This window comes from Danio rerio, chromosome 8, assembly GCF_052040795.2.
Source record: "Danio rerio strain M-AB ecotype USA chromosome 8, GRCz13ab, whole genome shotgun sequence".
Classification (NCBI taxonomy): domain Eukaryota; kingdom Metazoa; phylum Chordata; class Actinopteri; order Cypriniformes; family Danionidae; genus Danio; species Danio rerio.
Window position 1 is genome coordinate 19,812,629 of NC_141028.1, and position 17,382 is coordinate 19,830,010.

Here is a 17,382-nt window from a genome sequence, read left to right on the forward strand (position 1 = left end):
AGTGAGTGAGTGAGTGAGTGAGTAAGAGAGAGAGAGAGAGAGAGAGAGAGAGAGAGAGAGAGAGAGAGATATCAATGGAGAACCGGGACAAGTGTGTGTGTGTGAGGTGCCTGAAAGGAGTTGTAGTTATGGTGACAGAATTGTAGTCAGAGTGAAAGTGAATGTTTTCCAGCGATCTATGCGGGTTAGGTCGCTAATGATTATGACACTAGCAGAGTCAATATAAAAATAATTTAAAAACTTTTAAATTCATAAAATACAGAAAAGACTTGAATGGATAATTACCTCAACAACAAAAAAAACAACAACTAGCTTTTATTACTGATTTAAAGTCACTATCCATAATAACAGCCAGGTTTTTCACATCAAACTTCACATAAGGATTTTAAAACACCAAGATCCAGAAAATCCCGAGCACCCCCATATCCAAATACCCCCACTTCTATCTTTTCTTCATTGCACATTAACAAAACTCTAGTGCCAATGAAGATTTAATGTTGTTAAGACAGTTTAAAATGGTGTTATGAAACCAGCATCTTTTTGCTTTAAGGGTACATAAAGCTGCATACAATTGTAATGACTTCTTATACTTCCTCCAAATAGACCCTAATGGATGCAGAAATAGGGAAAACAGAATAGGGCCAAGAATGGAATCTTGAGGTACTCCACAACCTTCTGTCAAATAAATATGACTGAAACCATTCCAAGGCAGTACCCTTAATACTAACACAATGCTCTTAGTGAGAAACCAAAACCTCATGGTTATTGTTCATAACGATCTCATAGTTTTGTGTTTTTGTAATGTTATAATTTTTATTATAGTAATAATTGTGTTTGAAATAATTTTCCATTTAGATATAGACAATAATAAATTTGAACAACCACAATATTTTATAGTATTGTAATATAATCCTTATCATTATAATATTAATTAATCATTAATCTGTGAATTAATTTATATACATACTGTATACAAGTCAATGTTTACAAGTCAATGCAAGGCCAGGTGAGTTTATTTATATAGTACATTTCATACACAGTGGTAATTCAAAATGCAAGAATAAACGAGACCGATTAAAAGAAACAATAAAATAAAAACTTTTTGGGAAGGCCAGTCAGGAGTCCATTACAGTAATCCACCCTGCTGCTGATCAAAGCATGAACAAGTTTTTTTAAGTCCTCACTGAGACCAAAGCATCTAGTTTTGGCAATGTTTTAGAGATGATCGTATAATGATTTAGCTGCTGCTTTGACGTGACAACTGAAACTCAGATCTGACTCAATCACACCAAGATTCTCAACCTTATTTTTTGTTGTTTGACCTTTAGAGCCAAGGTTTTGCATTCACCTTGAGAACCTCATCTCTGTTCCTAAATGCGATGATAACGTTTTCTCTTTGTTTAACAAGTTTATTATTTTTAGATAACCACCATTGCCTATGACTTCTGGCAAAAAATCACATTATTATTATTATTATTATTATTATTATTTTATTATTATTGTTATTTATTATATTGATATTGGTGTTCTTTTCTCAGTGCTTGATCTGGAGAAGAACGACGGTTCAGCAACCCGTCCGTATTACATGTGCAGCAGCCTGAGAGCCATTCTCAACAAGAAGAACCAGAAGAGACCCAAGGAGACCAAGAGAGGTAGAAAACAAAAGAAGGAGCAACCAAAAAGCAGACACTGACATGAAAAACAGACACTGCCGATGCTCAGACTGTGTGTGTTTCCAGATTATTCGCATCTGTGAGACTGACAGATTTATGAAGGATTATGTACGCACTGTAGGTCGTATTTTTTAGTTTTGTTTCTTTGTTTGTTTGTCTGAAACCCAAAACTATAAGATTCTGTTTGTTTATTGGGAAATTAAATACACTTACAATTAACACAAAAACATTAGCTACATGAACTTAAATTAGGGCCACTTTCCAACAACCTTAGGGGCTGATCACACCAAACGTGCTTTTTGCGCTGAGAGGTGCATTTTTTGAATAATTTACTAATGCCGTAAGTGTTTTGTGCGCTGCTTATGCTCCCTGCCTGCTGGTCCTCGCGTTTTCGCCGTTGCGTGCTGTGCACTCACAGTTGGAAAAAAAGTCAACTCTGAGCGGAAAAAGCATGTTACGTCAGTCGCGTCTTTTTAATTTTCCAATCAAATGAAAGTAGAGGCGGGGTTTCCGTTGAGGTGATAGCAGTTTTTGTGTTGTCAAGGTAACTATGGGGACATTGACGATAGAGGAGAGACTAGCAGTCGCTGTTTTTGAGTTATCTGGAGCTGTATGACTTTAGGCAAGGCAAGTTTATTTATATAGCACATTTCATACACAGTGACAATTCAATGTGCTTTACATAAACAGGAATAAAAGAGACAAGTATGAATAAAATAAAAACAATTAATACAAAAGATGAAAACAGCATAAAGACAGTTTTTCCTTATTACAAAAAACCAGGGTATCATATTTTCTCATTTTACTCTGGGACTTTCCTATCCTCTCTGTTGATATTTTCGGTATCTTTTAATATATTGGATGTCTACGACAGATTCGATTTTTCACCTTTAATTGAAATTAAAGCCTTACAGCTCTAATTACATGCCTCCCAATTTCAACTTCCCCTGATTTCTACCCCTTCCCGGGAGTAGATCGCTTTACTTTACCAAACGTAATAAAAGGTCTTGATCTCAGCCAGTCGCTAGGGACTTTAACCCCCCACAACAGTTATCTGTGGCGAGTCATCGCCTCGGATCTCGCTTATATTAATTACACTGCTATCCCACAGAGACAGATCTACCAGTATGGTTACAAATTATTTACAATTATTTATTATTTGGTTAATTATAACAATATCAGCAGCAACACTCGCACACAATACACTGCAAATTCAGTCGTGGGTTTAATGACATAAAAAAGCACACGGCACTTCTTTTTTTCTTGTCAATAAAAAAGGCAGTGTGGTGCGCATTGCGTTTTTGTAATGTAAAAGTGTGTTCGGTGTGATCGGGCCCTTATACAGCATAAAAGGAGCCAAGTTATTTTTTAAAACTACACCAACTGTGTTTGTCTGAAAATAGAAAGTCAAATTTACTGAGGATGGCTCGGGTAAATTATAGTATTGTTTCTCAACCACGTTCCAGGAAGCCCACCAACAGTGCATATTTTGGATGTCTCCTTTGTCTGTCATACCCATTACAGGTCTTTCAGTCTCTGCTAATGGGCTGATGATCTGAATCAGGTGTGCTTGGTTAAGGAGAGATGTAAATGTGCAAAGTTGGTGGTCCTCCAGGAACGTGGTCGAGAAACGCTGAATTATAGGGTCATTTTTATTTTTGAGTAAACTCTTGCTGTAATTTTCTGGTTGTGGATGTGGATTCTGATTTAAATGTTTTTATTGCTCAGTCAACTTTTTTCTTAGAATGATACCAGCAGCATTGCTACTCAGTGCCGTTATCTTTAAAGTTGTAGTATGAATCGTTACCATCTTTGTATGCATTTGTAGAATTTTTTTAGCTCGTCTTTTATATGACCGTTGCGTTCTGTTAGCACCCGTTTGGGGTGAAACCACCACTTCTCTCATATTGAGAAAACGTTGCCGTTTGTAATCGCAGTTTAGCTGAAGTGCCTTATTCCAACACACAGTTTAACAGCTCTCTTAACCTCAAGCACATGTTGATATGAGCCCTTTTTCTGCTGTGCAGAGCTTATAACTCTATTTATTCCTTCATTACTGCTCTCATTCATCAGATCCATTGCACTTTTTAACCACACATCTCCTGTGCTATCATCGTGTCCGTCCATTTTAGCCAAGAAAGAACTTAAAGTTGTTAATTATAATTTATATATATTTGAATGGAATATTAGGAGTTGTTTTAGGTCGATTCATTTCTCCTCATATGTTGATGAAGGTTAGTGATTATTGTTTATTAAGTGATTCTCAAAAATATGAAGTGTTTGTTTGACATTTTTTCTATGAACATATTTGAGTCAAAATGTGTTCTTTACCAGTTTATTGCTATTAATTACTGGTATTTGACCCTCATAAATCATAAAAAACTGTATTTTTGAGTTTAACAACCATCTAATCGTCTTATTGGTATGTATCTACTTGTCATATGTTTTCTTCACATAATTTTTGAGCACATTTTGTAATGCATAATAACATTGTATATGATGTAATCCCAATGCATGCCAAAAAAAAAAATACATTTGGAAATTAAGTATTTCATATAGACAATGTCAATAAGTTATTTTTATTTTGATTGTAGCAACAGCATAAACTATGATAAATAAACACATAGTTCAAGCAAAAAATGTTATAATTTACTCATTTTTTCAGTTGACTGAAACATGTTTGTGTTTATTCTCTATAACAGAAAAGAAGATGTAGTAAAACATGTTGGAAACTGTTAACTTCTGAGTTCCCTGGTTTTTTTTTCTCCTAAGGAATTCAGTGGTTACAGGTTTCCAAGATTCTTCTAAACATATTCTATTGTGTTCAACAGAATCCCGAGAGAGAGAGAGAGAGAGAGAGAGAGAGAGAGAGAGAGAGAGAGAGAGTACAATAGAGTGAGCACAATAGAGTGAGCAAATGTTTATTTTGGGTCATCTATCCCTTTAATACATGGGTCATGCTCACATTTACAGTAAGTGTAGACTACATGTCGAAGTGAGGTGTAAAATGTTTAGCTGCTGCTGATTGGTAGATGAGTGGACTGGTGGTACAGTAAAGGCTGATAGAGCAGAGATGATGCTGTGTTCACTGGAGACAAAACACAAACACACAAGGATAGATTCATAAGTAACACTTTACAATAAGGTTTAGTTAATGTATTTACTAACATGAAAAAACATTGAACAACTGATTTATTACATTATCTTTTGGTCTTTGTTGATGTTAGTTAATGAAAATAAAGCAATTTATAGTTCATGTTAAGTCACGATGCATTAACTAATGTTAGCAAACACAACTTATGGTTTTAATGATTCAGTAGTAAATGTTGAACTATGGTTAATACATGATGTAAGTGCTTTTCCATTTACGATTAAATTGCTAATATTGGGCTCTTCTCCGACAACTTTTAGCAAAATGACTTCACTTGGTATTTTTGTTGATTAGATTATACTGTCTGGGTTAGTCATGAAGTTACAGTACCTGCCAGTACCTTTGGTTTAAAACACTGACAGAGCATTAATCAATGTTCCATAATGCAATTCAGTAAGACAATTATTAGCCTATTGAATGTTTAATTCTTTTTCAAATATCTCCTGAGATATTTTTTCCACAGTATTTGCCATTATATTTTTTTCTGGAAAAAAACATACTATAGGTTTCTTTAATACAGCTGGAATTAATATAAATATATATACAGCTGAAGTCAGAATTATTAGCCCCCCCCTGTATATTTTTTTTCTCCAATTTCTTTTTAATGGATAGAAAATTTCTTCAACACATTTCTAAACATAATATTTTTAATAACTCATATTTAATAACTGATTTATTTTATCTTTGCCATGATGACAGTAAATAATATTTGACTAGATATTTCTCAAGACTCTTCTATACAGCTTAAAGTGACATTTTAAGTCTTAACTAGGTTAATTGGGTTAACTAGGCAGGTTAGGGTAATTAGGCAAGTTTTTGTATAATAATATTTTTTTCTGTAGACTATTGGAAAAAATGTAGAGCTTAAAGGGACAAATAATTTTAACCTTAAAAAAACTTCCATTTTAACCTTCATTTTCTAACCTTGTTTAGAAAATGAAATACTGCTTTTATTATAGCCTAAATAAAACAAATAAGACTTTCTCCAAAAAAAAAAAAAAATTATCAGACAAAAGTGTTGAAAAAAATCTCTCAATTGAACAGCACTTGAAAAATATTTTAAAAAGAATTTGAAATTCACAGGAGGGCTAATAATTTTGTATTCAGCTGTAATGAAATGAAAAACGGGAAACTGTAAATTACCTTTATTACAGTTTGAAAGCCTTTTCTATTTACAGATTTCATTCATTCAGTTTAACGTTCTTTCAGTATTTCTTCTCTTTTCGCACTATAAACTGATAACAAATTATATAATTGCATTATAGTCAGATCTCACCATGTATGCAGGTGTTGTGCAGTCCTGTAAGCAGGGTTGTTTCTGTATATCTCAGCTCATTCACAGTGGATGTGGACGACAGTGAAGACAGACCAGCTGAATGAGGGGTAGAAACGTGCTTCTTATGACGCGCACGGCAGTTCTGAAACCAGACCTGAGCAGAAACAAAGTGGTAATGATTTAGACAACCTATGAACACTTAATTTATGTTATAGAGCACAGGTGTCAAACTCAGTTCCTGGATCGCCACATCTCTGCACAGTTTTGCTTTAACACTAATTAAACAAACCTGATCGAATCTATTCAATCTTTCAGGCTTGTTTGAAACCAACAGGTAAGTGTGTTGAAGCAGGGTTTAAACTAAACTGTGCAGGGCTGCCTGAGTTTGACACCCCTGTTATAGAGTAACCAGTGATGTTATATTTACAACCGCTCAGTTTAGGCACTTTTCAAATTGCTAAAAAAAAGTAACCTGAATGACGCGTCGACTAAGTCCAGTCTGTTCAGCAAGACTCTGAAGCATCTGTGCGTCTGGATTATTGTCCTGAACAAACTGAGCCTGCATAACCTGTAGACCACAAAATCAATATTGTGTCAGCAGAGCTCAATAAAGTAAACCAGTGTTAAATCTTGACTAACCTTATGCACAAACTGCAATATAACAAGGATCTATTATTGCGAGCTATACAGGGTGTGTGATAACTCTACTTTATTACACTGCTGTCAAGAATACTCAATTCTGATTGGTCAGTCTCAACATTCTAAAGTATGTTATTTCTAGTCAACTGCTGAATAATACAGGCTCATTCGAAAACTTCAAATCGCCTTGAATATTAATGAATAGGCCTATGTTCACATCCATATTCCTGCATCTACATTAATTTGTATCTGCTTGTCTGTCATGTTGCGGTATTTGACTGTTTGGGCACCATATGTGAATGAATCATACGTAGGTTAGTCTATTCTCCAATTCACCGGTTTCGTTTCTGTCAGCTTTGCATTTTTTAATTGTTTGGTGCCCTCTTGTGTCTGAATAATGCGCAGGTTGGTGTGTACTCCATCTGCTGTTTTCATTCCTGTCAGTTTCGCATTTAAATCAAATTTTTTAATAATAAATGAACCATTACTACTCAGAACAATGTTTTGTGTCTATTTTCTATGTTTTGTGGCAAGTAGTCATGTAATAAGTGGGATAAAGTACATGCAGGAGGGTTATTTTCACAGATTATAGCCCTTCAGTCTTAGGCAAGAGCCCTCCACTTTGTATTGGACTCCCAATAAGCCTGTCTGACTTCATTCTGCGATAACAACCTCCAGGATGTACTTTATCCCTAATGTAATGTGCCATGAAAGGTGTGGTTTTACCTAAACTAAAGTCCTGCATAGAGAGATCTATACAGTTTATAGATTTAAATATTCTTTATAATCAAACTGTGTAATAATGGTGCAATTGAATTAGCTTAATGTTGTTGAGTTTACATTAATGGATGCAATTTGCTTAATGATCACTGGTGTCACTTTAAACAAGAGTATCTAAAACAGATGAAAACAAAGTCATATTTCAGGATCATTGCTGTCTATCGAGGGTCAAAGAGCTCTCGGATTTCATCTAAAATATCTTAATTCATGTTCTAAAGATGTTGATGAATGTCTCAGGGGATTGAAATGACATGATGGGTGAGTAATTAATTACATAATTTTCATTTTTAGGTAAACTAACCTTCTAAGTCTCATTTCTAATTTCAGAACACAGTGTGAGACATATTAAACAATGAGAGCATTGCTTTGTTTACCTGGAGCTGGTCTGCAGTGAAACTGGTACGTGCTCTTTTAGATGGTTTTTGTTTTATCTCACAGCCAGCAGCCAATGCTTTTTCAGGACTGACGGATTTCCCTGAGATTATAAAAGGCAAGAGACAGATGTAAATGTTACAAGCAAGATGACAAACCCAAGCCTTTATTTCAAAACTAAAATACTGGTCTGGATTATTATTGCCCAGACTATGTAAATCAGATTAGTTTAACCTAGTAAAAGATACAGTGTAAAAAATATCTATTAATTAACAGTTTCCATATATATTGTGATTCACAAGTGTTTTCCGTTTATTTACGGTTGTGAATTGCATTATGGGATGTTGATCTCTGTTCTGTCGTCTATTGGTGTTAAAAATTCAACTAACCGGTTTAACAAAGTGACTTTTATTGACATTTTTGTAGTTTGAAGTAACATAATGTCTAAGAAATAATTAAGAAAAAAAAATGTCTGTAAAATAACAGAAACTGTTCTGGCAGTTTATTACAAGGTTTTCATACTGTAATATACCACACCAACACTGACAATATGTCGCTTTTTCAAACTTTCCAAGGTTAAAAGCTGTTAGAAGAAAGGTCAAGATCCCATAATGCAGTTTAAAAGCATGAATAAACTGGGGAAATAAAAAAATAAAAACAAGAATCACAAAATACGGCAAACCGCTAATTAATGAATATTTTTTACAATGTAAAGTTATGGTAAAAAATCGATTCTAAGCTTGATTTTTAATGGCAGATGGTGCTTTATGCTTTACAAACCGCCGTACTCTGCCTGCATCCACCTCTTTATAAATGACACTTGAAACTAAAATAATCATTGATAAAGGTAGGAACGTTTTAAGCGATTTACAGAAGTGTTCATAAAGAGCTGTGTTTACATTAATCTAATGACATTAAAGTCAACTTGCATAACTCTTCGAATGCACAAACACTCATGAATGTTTGAGTGTACTGTTAAAAACTAGCCTACAGCACCATCTGCTGTTAAAAAACTAAGCTCAAAATCCTCTCAAGAATATTAATGCATTTTGACAATCGAAGAATCGATGCAGAAAGGCTGCCCATATTTTAAAATCTACTTTGCATGTACTGTGTTTTTGTTGAGTATATTATTGTAATACCTCAGGCATTTAAGTGATAAATGGATTACATTCAAAGGGCTTTTCAGAAGGTTTCAATCATGCTGATGATTTAAAAGCATTTCACATTTCCTAGGCTTAATGAGCTTAAACGCCCTGTTTGAAATGTACATTTTGTGATCTCAAATGAAACAAGAAGACAGGGCAGGATTACACACTGTTAACGATTTAACTGTAAAATGAACTGTGTTATACAGTAGGACAGTTTTGCAGTATGTTATCATATCTTAAAGTTGCACTGAGAAAATGTTATATTTTACAATAAATATATACAATATTGGTAATACATATTCAGCCAATTAAATGATGCTGTAAATGTAGAAACAGTATTTCTGCTGTGGTTGAATACAGTAAGTTACTTTAGATTCTACAGGAAATTGGTAGCAGTGATAAGCCCCTCCTCTTTAAAACAAACAATCAACAGAGTTTTGTTTTTATCACAACTCTGCGAGAGTGGTTTCGTCAAATGAAAAGCAAAAAAGAAGCATCTTGAAAGATGGGGACATGTCAGATACTATAGATCATTTAATTGGTCAGAAGATTTGATGACAAACTGGCATATCAATTGATGTCAAGAAGGTTGACCCATTTAAGCGGAAGTGACAAACTGAGGATGTTTTTATCTTCTGTGAATTTTGTCACTGTTTGTGAGCATAGATATTCATAAAGCTAACATACTAATACTAACAAATAAAGAACTCACCTTTTTCAGCAGGTCTGTTGAGTTTGTCCAGCATGCTGCTGTAATGGATTCGGCACAGCAGTTTTTCCCCAACCAATGCGAACTCCTCTCCAGTGGACAGCTGCCTTTTACAGGAGAAACAGGAGAAACATGCTAGATGGTAAACATTTCCCTTTGCTCTGTGAACCCAGTCTGAAGAGTGAAGCGTTTCTCTGCAGCACGAGCACCATGTCTGAAACCTCCTGCAAGTCAAACAGACACATTTAGCTCTAGATTAGGGTAAACGCATATTAAACAATCTCTTTTTATATGTATGGCAAGATCCTTTTGAAAGCTAGTATCTATTTTTATACTACTAGTACTCATTGTTTTAGCTCTATATTTCCCAATAAGTACTGGTTCTAATTTGTTTCCTTCTAGTTTTTATTAATTACATACTGGTACTTGTTCATTCCATACTTATCATTGTACATTATACTAGTATGTGTTTATTAAATACTAGTATTATGACAGATTAATGTTACATATTAGTACAATATACAATTCTAAATTATTCAAAAGATACTACTGCACTTATTTAATAAGTTCAATCATCTAATAAATAAAAAATGGTGCTTAATATTGGTTTCAGATATTATGAACTACCATCTAAATAATATGGGTAACATTTTTTAAGGTTCTCTTGTTACAGGTTTCATATGCTTAATTACAATTATTTTTGCTTAATTACATGCAATTAATGATTATTACTCTGTAGTTAAACAATTACATTGTAACAAGGACATCTTAAAATAAAGTGTAACCAAAATGTGTACTATAATATATAGCTGCTAATATATAGTAAAAACTTGCACTAGACTCAATAATGGATCCCTATAAATGTCAGTGGTAAAACTTTTGAAATATTAATAATAGAACGATTGCTTCTCACTACTAATATCTAAAAATATATATACTAGCATCTACACTGCAAAAAAAAAATATATTAGTTGACTTTATATAAGTGCATTGTAAAAAATTATGGTCAATTAGTGATGACATGTTTTTAGTTCATTGTAACTTATTAAACTAAGTTAATCATGTTCTAACTTAATTTTATAAGCGATGAAAGCTGTTTTAAGTCAGTGCTTTTAAAACAGTTAGTTGACTTTACTTTAAAAAGTGAGTAAACTCGTTGGCTTTCATTTTTTAAGTAAACGAACCATGTTCAAAATTAAAATGTATTTACATCAACTCAATTGTTCCAAGTTACAATGGATTTATTCCTTTACTTTAAGTAAAGTCAATTGTCGCTTTGGAGGCAATGGGTTTACTCACTTTTTTAAGCAAAGTAAATAATCCCTTTTACTGTGTATTGAAAATGTTGTATCTAATAAATCAGGTTATGTTGTTAATATGCTACTTTCTGATATCTAATGAATGACTAGCATATCTAAAGAAGCAGTATAAATATAGATACTAGTATTTTAATATATTATAGGCTTATTTTAATCTTGCCATATACATACTATATTTCAGAAATACCTGAAGTAATGTAGCTTGCAGAAAATCTCACGCTCTCGGACATAGCAGGTTGTCTGTTCGCTCAAGGTGGTCTGACACACACTGCATGAAAGGCATCTCGCATGCCAGCACATGTCATTCACCTGCATTCAACAGGAAATTACTTATTTGACCTTGAATTGATTGACATTCAGATGAATTAATGCATAAATGAAAAAGACTATTCTTACCTTAAGCAGATGCCTGTCTAGGATGTGCTCTCTACACCTTGTGCAAACTGCTTTGCCTTGAAAAGCATCAGATGCCATTGTTTCAGGTAAAGCAGATGGAGAAGCCGGATCAGATCGGCCATTCTTTGCTTCCGGTAAGCTCTGTGAGAATGAATGCTATATTAACATTTCAAAGAGACACTTTTATTAGCTGACCATATAAAGAATAAAGTTACTGGAAACTGCATTTTACGATTTGTTCGATTATCTCATAAAGTCATATTAAATTTCCAGTTCTCCAGTTCTTGAGGGTCAAAAATGAGACTCCATCTGCATCTAAATAAATGTACAATTTTGTGTATATGCAAAACCCATTAAAATCAATGAAGTGGCGACTTCAATGTTTTAAATAAATAACTGAAAATAACAAGTCAAAATAAGGTTGAAATAATGGGATGATGTAAAGGGTATACATGCATGAAAATCTCTTTTGTGTCGTTTATCCATACTGTAGTTGCTAGATCTTTACAGTTAAAAATAACCAACATTTAATAGCATTTAAAATCACATTTTTCTTTTTAGTAAGGATGAAAATCTGATTTTAGATATTGTTATGATGTAACCACAAGAAGTCGCATTTAAGGGATAATTGACCCAGACATTAACCTCAATGGTTCCAAACCTTTGTTTATTTTTTTCTGTTAAACACACACACACACATTTTTTTTTAAGAATTTTCCAAAAACGTCAAACAATTGTTTCTAAATATCTTTTCTCAAACAGGTTTGTAAAAGGTGAAGAGTGAATAAATGATGACAGAATTTTCAGTTTTGTGTAAACTATCCCCTTAAATGGCCCACTGTTATAACAGTGTAATAATACACTGTATTAATACTGCCAGCCTTTATTTTTTTTATTTTATTTAAACCTTACAAATCACTTAAAATATTCAACCGACTTGAAAAAAACTCATGTGATTTAAAAATTCAAGTAACTTAATTTAATAAGTTAAATAAACAAATGTCACGTCTGATCGTTTTAGCTACTATTATTGAATATGCCATATACAACGTATTTTAAACGTCTAATTTACATAGGTTATAATATATAAGGTTCTGGCTTTTCTCAATCAAATTCTCCTCCAAATACAGTAGATTTTTCTTATTAATTGTGTTGGCTTGAGGAGGTATAGGCTACTGTATAGCAACTGTTGCACGCGTGTTCTCATTTTTAGCATCTCTTTTGTATATGGTCAAGGCTGTTTTACATTTATCATATTGTAGCCTACGTTTAGGCTAATTGGTCAAAATGTAAAGAAGCGTCAAAATACGATTTGCGAGAGACGAACTTGAGCGGATTAAACAAACAAAGACTGTGGTATGTCTTGAAATTTATAAATGCACCTGACTACTTCATGGCTGACTGAAAAAGTTTGACTACGGCCTGTAGTTATGGTCATAAAAATATAGGCTACATACCATACAAATGTTGCTTGAAAGTTCTCTGGTAAAATCCTCACAGCGTCTCGCGTTCATGTCGGTAGTGAAAGCGCTTCGGTTTCCAAAATCTCGCACCGAAACACCCTTTAAATGTGCGCGCTCCATCCCATAAACATCATCCACTTGTCTTTTCACCATGACAACCGCAATCGCCAAAATAAATTTTCTACATTTAGACTTCCAGAATCTTAGTCATTAGTAAAACACGCTCAACTCTTGGACCAATGGTTATGTGTATTATGCACTTGAAATCCGCATTAGGGATTCGGAAACGGTTCACACATAATGCCTTCACCCCAAACGTATCAATTACGAATGCCAGTCAAAACCGCTGAAGAATCAGTGGAAGAAGAGAATTGATTTATTTAATAACAGCAATTAAAACCAAACGCGCAACCAGAGCGACCCAAAGGTGAAGAGGTCTCATTAAACTCTTGACACTTAATTGCCACGATTTTAAAACGGGTGCTTTCCTCTTGTGCCATAATTCAGGGGAAGTATTTTGTCCGAGTTGTCCACAGAACACATCTTCTGGACAGAAAATAAATGAATCAGTCGATTATTACTACAAGAAAATTGCTTTATCGATGTTTATGTATAATTGTTCATTGTAGGCTATCTCACTTGTTGAAGTCAGAATTATTAGCCCCCCTGAATTATTAGACCTCTGTTTATTTCCCCCCCAATTTCTGTTTAACGGAAAGAAGATTTTTTTCAACACATATATAAACATTCATTCGTTCATTTTCTTGTCGGCTTAGTCCCTTTATTAATTCAGGGTCGCCACAGCGGAATGAACGGCCAACTTATCCAGCAAGTTTTTACGCAGCGGATGCCCTTCCAGCCGCAACCCATCTCTGGGAAACATTTGTAAACATAATAGTTTTTATAACTCATTTCTAATAACTGATTTACTTTATCTTTGCCATGATGACAGTAAATAATGCTCGACTAGATAGACCCTTATATAGCTTAAATTTAAAGGCTTAACTAGGTTAACTAGGTTTACTAGGCAGGTTAGGGTAATTAGGCAAGTTATTGTATAACCATGGTTTGTTCTGTCGACTATCAAAGACAAATATAGCTTACAGGGGGCTAATAATTTTGACCTTAAAATGGCTTTGAAAAAAAATAAAAACTGCTTTTATTAGTGGTGAAATAAAACACATAAGACTTTCTCCAGAAGAAAAATATTATCAGACATACAGTGAAAATTTCATTGCTGTCTCAAACATCATTTGGGAAATATTTTGAAAATAAAGAAAATTCAAATGGGTTTTAATAATTCAGCTTTCAAACTAGTCGTGATCAGCAAGTCATTGGCCTGAAGCAATTATTGTGAATTGAAAAGTAGCAGCTGACACATTTGATCTGAAAAAAAGAAAAGAAAAAAGTTTTTGCACGATATTTGAATTCATGTTAATTCATAATCACTTAATCATGATCATCAACTTTTATAATAAATAATACTTAATTTTTGGAGGGCATCTGTTCGTGAGTGGTTTGTTAGCTATACCTAACTTTAACAATTATAAACATTAGTCTATATTTGAACATATTCTAATGTGTGTAGTATCTAGTAGGGGAGAACGAGGACAAAGGTAACATTTTTCATAAAAACCTCATTTTAAAAGATAATGTTTTAGCAGAAATATATTTTTGTTGTAGACCACAAGAGTGGTCTTTATAATAATTTTATCAAAATAACAATATTAATAATACATATATGAATAAATCGTTTATAAAGTTTTGTAGGCTTATGTGTGTGTATATAAATAAATTCAGTTGTTCATTCCTGTATTTATTTATTTTTGGAGGGCCTACTAAAGGTTATTTATCTGTTAGATTAAACCCTTTATAAATGTCAATAGAAGTTTATGCATACTGAGTAATTCAATTAGCTAACTACAAATCATGTTTATTTATTGTTTTAAGTATTTTGGTTCCTTTTTACATAGATAAGTGCTTAACTGTTATTATTTAGTGTGTCAGTGGATGTATTGTGGTGGTTGTGGTCAGTGCAGTGTGGTTTGAGTTAAGGACTGCCGTGATCTCTGTCTGTCTGTCTGGCCAATCAGTGCGCAGTGGAAAATGCCCTAATCAGAGGAGATTGCTTTCTCCACAATCACAGCATAAATGCCCAATCCAGCTCTGATTGCACTTACTGCCGCACACACACAGTACTCTCAAATAAAACAAGCCTACTGATGCCATCCGAGATCCGACACACACACACACACACACACACACACACACACACACACACACACACACACACACACTCTCCCCCATTCCTTAGGGCTATATGCATGCAATATCTGTTTACAAGGCATCACAGACATTTTGATAGGATGCACGAAATGTAATTCACGTGGGCTATACACTGTATATATCAGCATGCAGTTAATATTACATTGATAATTATACAACAAATAAAAGGGGCTTTGAAATGCATTAAAGGAGTGAACACAGAAGGAGCATTCATGCATTCACAAATGCCTTTTTTTAATGGAACAGAGCGCAAGGGTCTCAATTGGGTTTTAACCACTTATTGTTTTAACTTACATTAAAAGTAACAACCTCAGACAACCATAGCCCAAAACAACAACAAAACATAGACGAAATGCAAGAATGTGTAGTTATAAACTAATTGTTTTGTGGAATGCTATGCAAAAACATGGGTTAGCTGAAATGTAATTAATAGAGTAGCCTGCATATGTGTGTGGGATAGCAGATTATTAGTATTTAAGGTTCAAGCTAAAAAAAAATTAACAAGAAATTGCAAAAATGTTGTCATGTGGCCTAATTTTAAAACAGTTTTATGTTCAGAAAAAAAGCTGATTCGCTTCTAATTTAAATTAGATTTGTCACACACACAAACACACACAGTGACATGATGTGAAATTTTCTTTTTCACCATAAAAACAGACAAGAGCGTTCAAAGTAATACAGTACATCGTTTACATTGCACTGTAAAAAATGTCCAGATTTTCACAAGTTTCTGTAATTATTCACTGTAAATTACATTACTATCACTTCATAGTATCACAGTAACTGTAAAAATCACAGTAATATGTTGTATTCACAATTTTATTGTGAAATTAAGGCAGGTCGCATGATTACAGCAAATCACTGTAAAAAGGGCTATATCTTTTGCACATTAGTTATAGGAATTCAAACCTTTTTTTTTTCATTCAACATAGAAATTATTACAAATTAACATTTATGCTATAGTATTGGCACTTTTTCGATATTTAGAAATAACAGAATGTTATTGCAGCCCAGAAACGATTTGGTTCAAGTAATTCATTCGTGAAACCAAAGACTGTTAAAGCCGAAATAATTGCAAAGTCAGAGTAAATGTCAGAACGAGTAGCCGAGGAAAGCCTGCTTAAGACAAATTTATCAGTATTGGGCATCTGTCATAAATAATCCACAGACTTGAGTTTTAAGCAACTTTAAGCAAAAAGTTAAGAAGATATTTTCCAGAAGTGGACCCCGCATGTGATCGATGTGGATTCAGATCCCCTTATTGCAGTTCAAGGCATTACTGATTTTGAGATAACTAAAAACAGTACAGGACAAAATATAGTTCCATTTGTCAGTCTACTAGCACTGTTTATTATTAAACTGGAAACAAAATGTTGCTCCTATATATATATATATATATATATATATATATATATATATATATATATATATATATATATATATAGATAGATAGATAGATAGATAGATAGATAGATAGATAGATAGATAGATAGATAGATAGATAGATAGATAGATAGATAGATAGATAGATAGATAGATAGATAGATAGATAGATAGATAGATGGATGGATGGATGGATGGATAGATGCATCTAGTTAGATACATCTAATAAGAGATTTGGAACATTTGGAATTGGAGAAATTCAGATTCTTCCTAGAAAAGAAAGAAGACAAATTCTATCAAATCTGGAAACCTTTCATAGATTATTTTTAAGACATAAATTGTGCAGAAAATATAAATTGAAGAGGATCAGACAAACTTAGAATAAAACTGACGATCAGTGTTTTGTTTCTGTCTTATTTCAGTTTTTTTGTTTGTATTTTCTTCTCTTTTTTATTGTTATTATTGACATATTGTTTTTATCTAGTACTATTTTATTTCCTTGTGTATTTCTTTCTTATTTATGGTTTACTAACCATTTTATTTGATAAACAACTATAAAATAACGGCCGTTAAGTTACAGAAAGTAAATTTCTGTAATTTAATGCCCACTATTTTACAGTAAATTTCTGTAAAAATTCTGCAACCCAGCTGCCGGAAATAAACCATAAAATTACAGATTTTTCATTTAATGCACTGTAAAACACAACAGTCAACTTTATCAAATGAAATAAGTGTAGTTAACTCAAAATATACTGAAAGTCAACTCTACTCATTTGAAAAGCAT

General features: G+C 33.3%; 2 protein-coding genes and 1 long non-coding RNA gene across 8 annotated transcripts in view; 2 read left to right on the top strand and 1 right to left on the bottom strand.

Annotated features, from left to right (window-relative positions):
* slc44a5b (solute carrier family 44 member 5b) overlaps positions 1 to 4,313 on the top strand; it is an 80,827-nt gene extending 76,514 nt beyond the window's left edge. For 5 of the 6 annotated variants that reach the window (XM_087263451.1, XM_087263449.1, XM_087263452.1 and 2 more), the window contains one exon: positions 1,539 to 4,313. In XM_087263451.1, coding sequence (XP_087119577.1) covers positions 1,539 to 1,693 — 155 coding nt within the window. In that variant the 3' untranslated portion in view covers positions 1,694 to 4,313. The remainder of the gene's footprint in view (positions 1 to 1,538) is intronic. The other variant, NM_001202434.1, reaches the window with a different exon arrangement.
* The window catches only part of LOC147842616 (uncharacterized), a 1,013,036-nt gene that overhangs the window by 387,924 nt on the left and 607,730 nt on the right, over positions 1 to 17,382 (top strand). The window lies entirely within an intron of this gene.
* Positions 4,226 to 14,311, bottom strand: LOC799481 (LIM/homeobox protein Lhx8). The gene is made up of 8 exons (XM_087264495.1): positions 12,924 to 14,311; positions 11,467 to 11,607; positions 11,258 to 11,379; positions 9,755 to 9,975; positions 7,894 to 7,994; positions 6,573 to 6,668; positions 6,101 to 6,254; positions 4,226 to 4,761 (listed from the first exon to the last, which is right to left on the bottom strand). Exons 1-8 carry the CDS (start codon positions 13,080 to 13,082, stop codon positions 4,685 to 4,687), a joined length of 1,071 nt encoding a protein of 356 aa, XP_087120621.1. The 5' UTR covers positions 13,083 to 14,311; the 3' UTR covers positions 4,226 to 4,684.

What these genes read in the sequence shown, in the direction of transcription:
- LOC799481 (XM_087264495.1), bottom strand. Translation starts at nt 13,082, where the DNA reads ATGGTGAAAAGACAAGTGGATGATGTTTATGGGATGGAGCGCGCACAT. An exon ending in CAACAGACCTGCTGAAAAAG is followed by an intron (nt 7,995 to 9,754) that starts GTGAGTTCTTTA and finishes TTATAATCTCAG; the next exon opens with GGAAATCCGTCAGTCCTGAA. An exon ending in TTAGTCGACGCGTCATTCAG is followed by an intron (nt 6,255 to 6,572) that starts GTTACTTTTTTT and finishes GTTTCTGCTCAG; the next exon opens with GTCTGGTTTCAGAACTGCCG.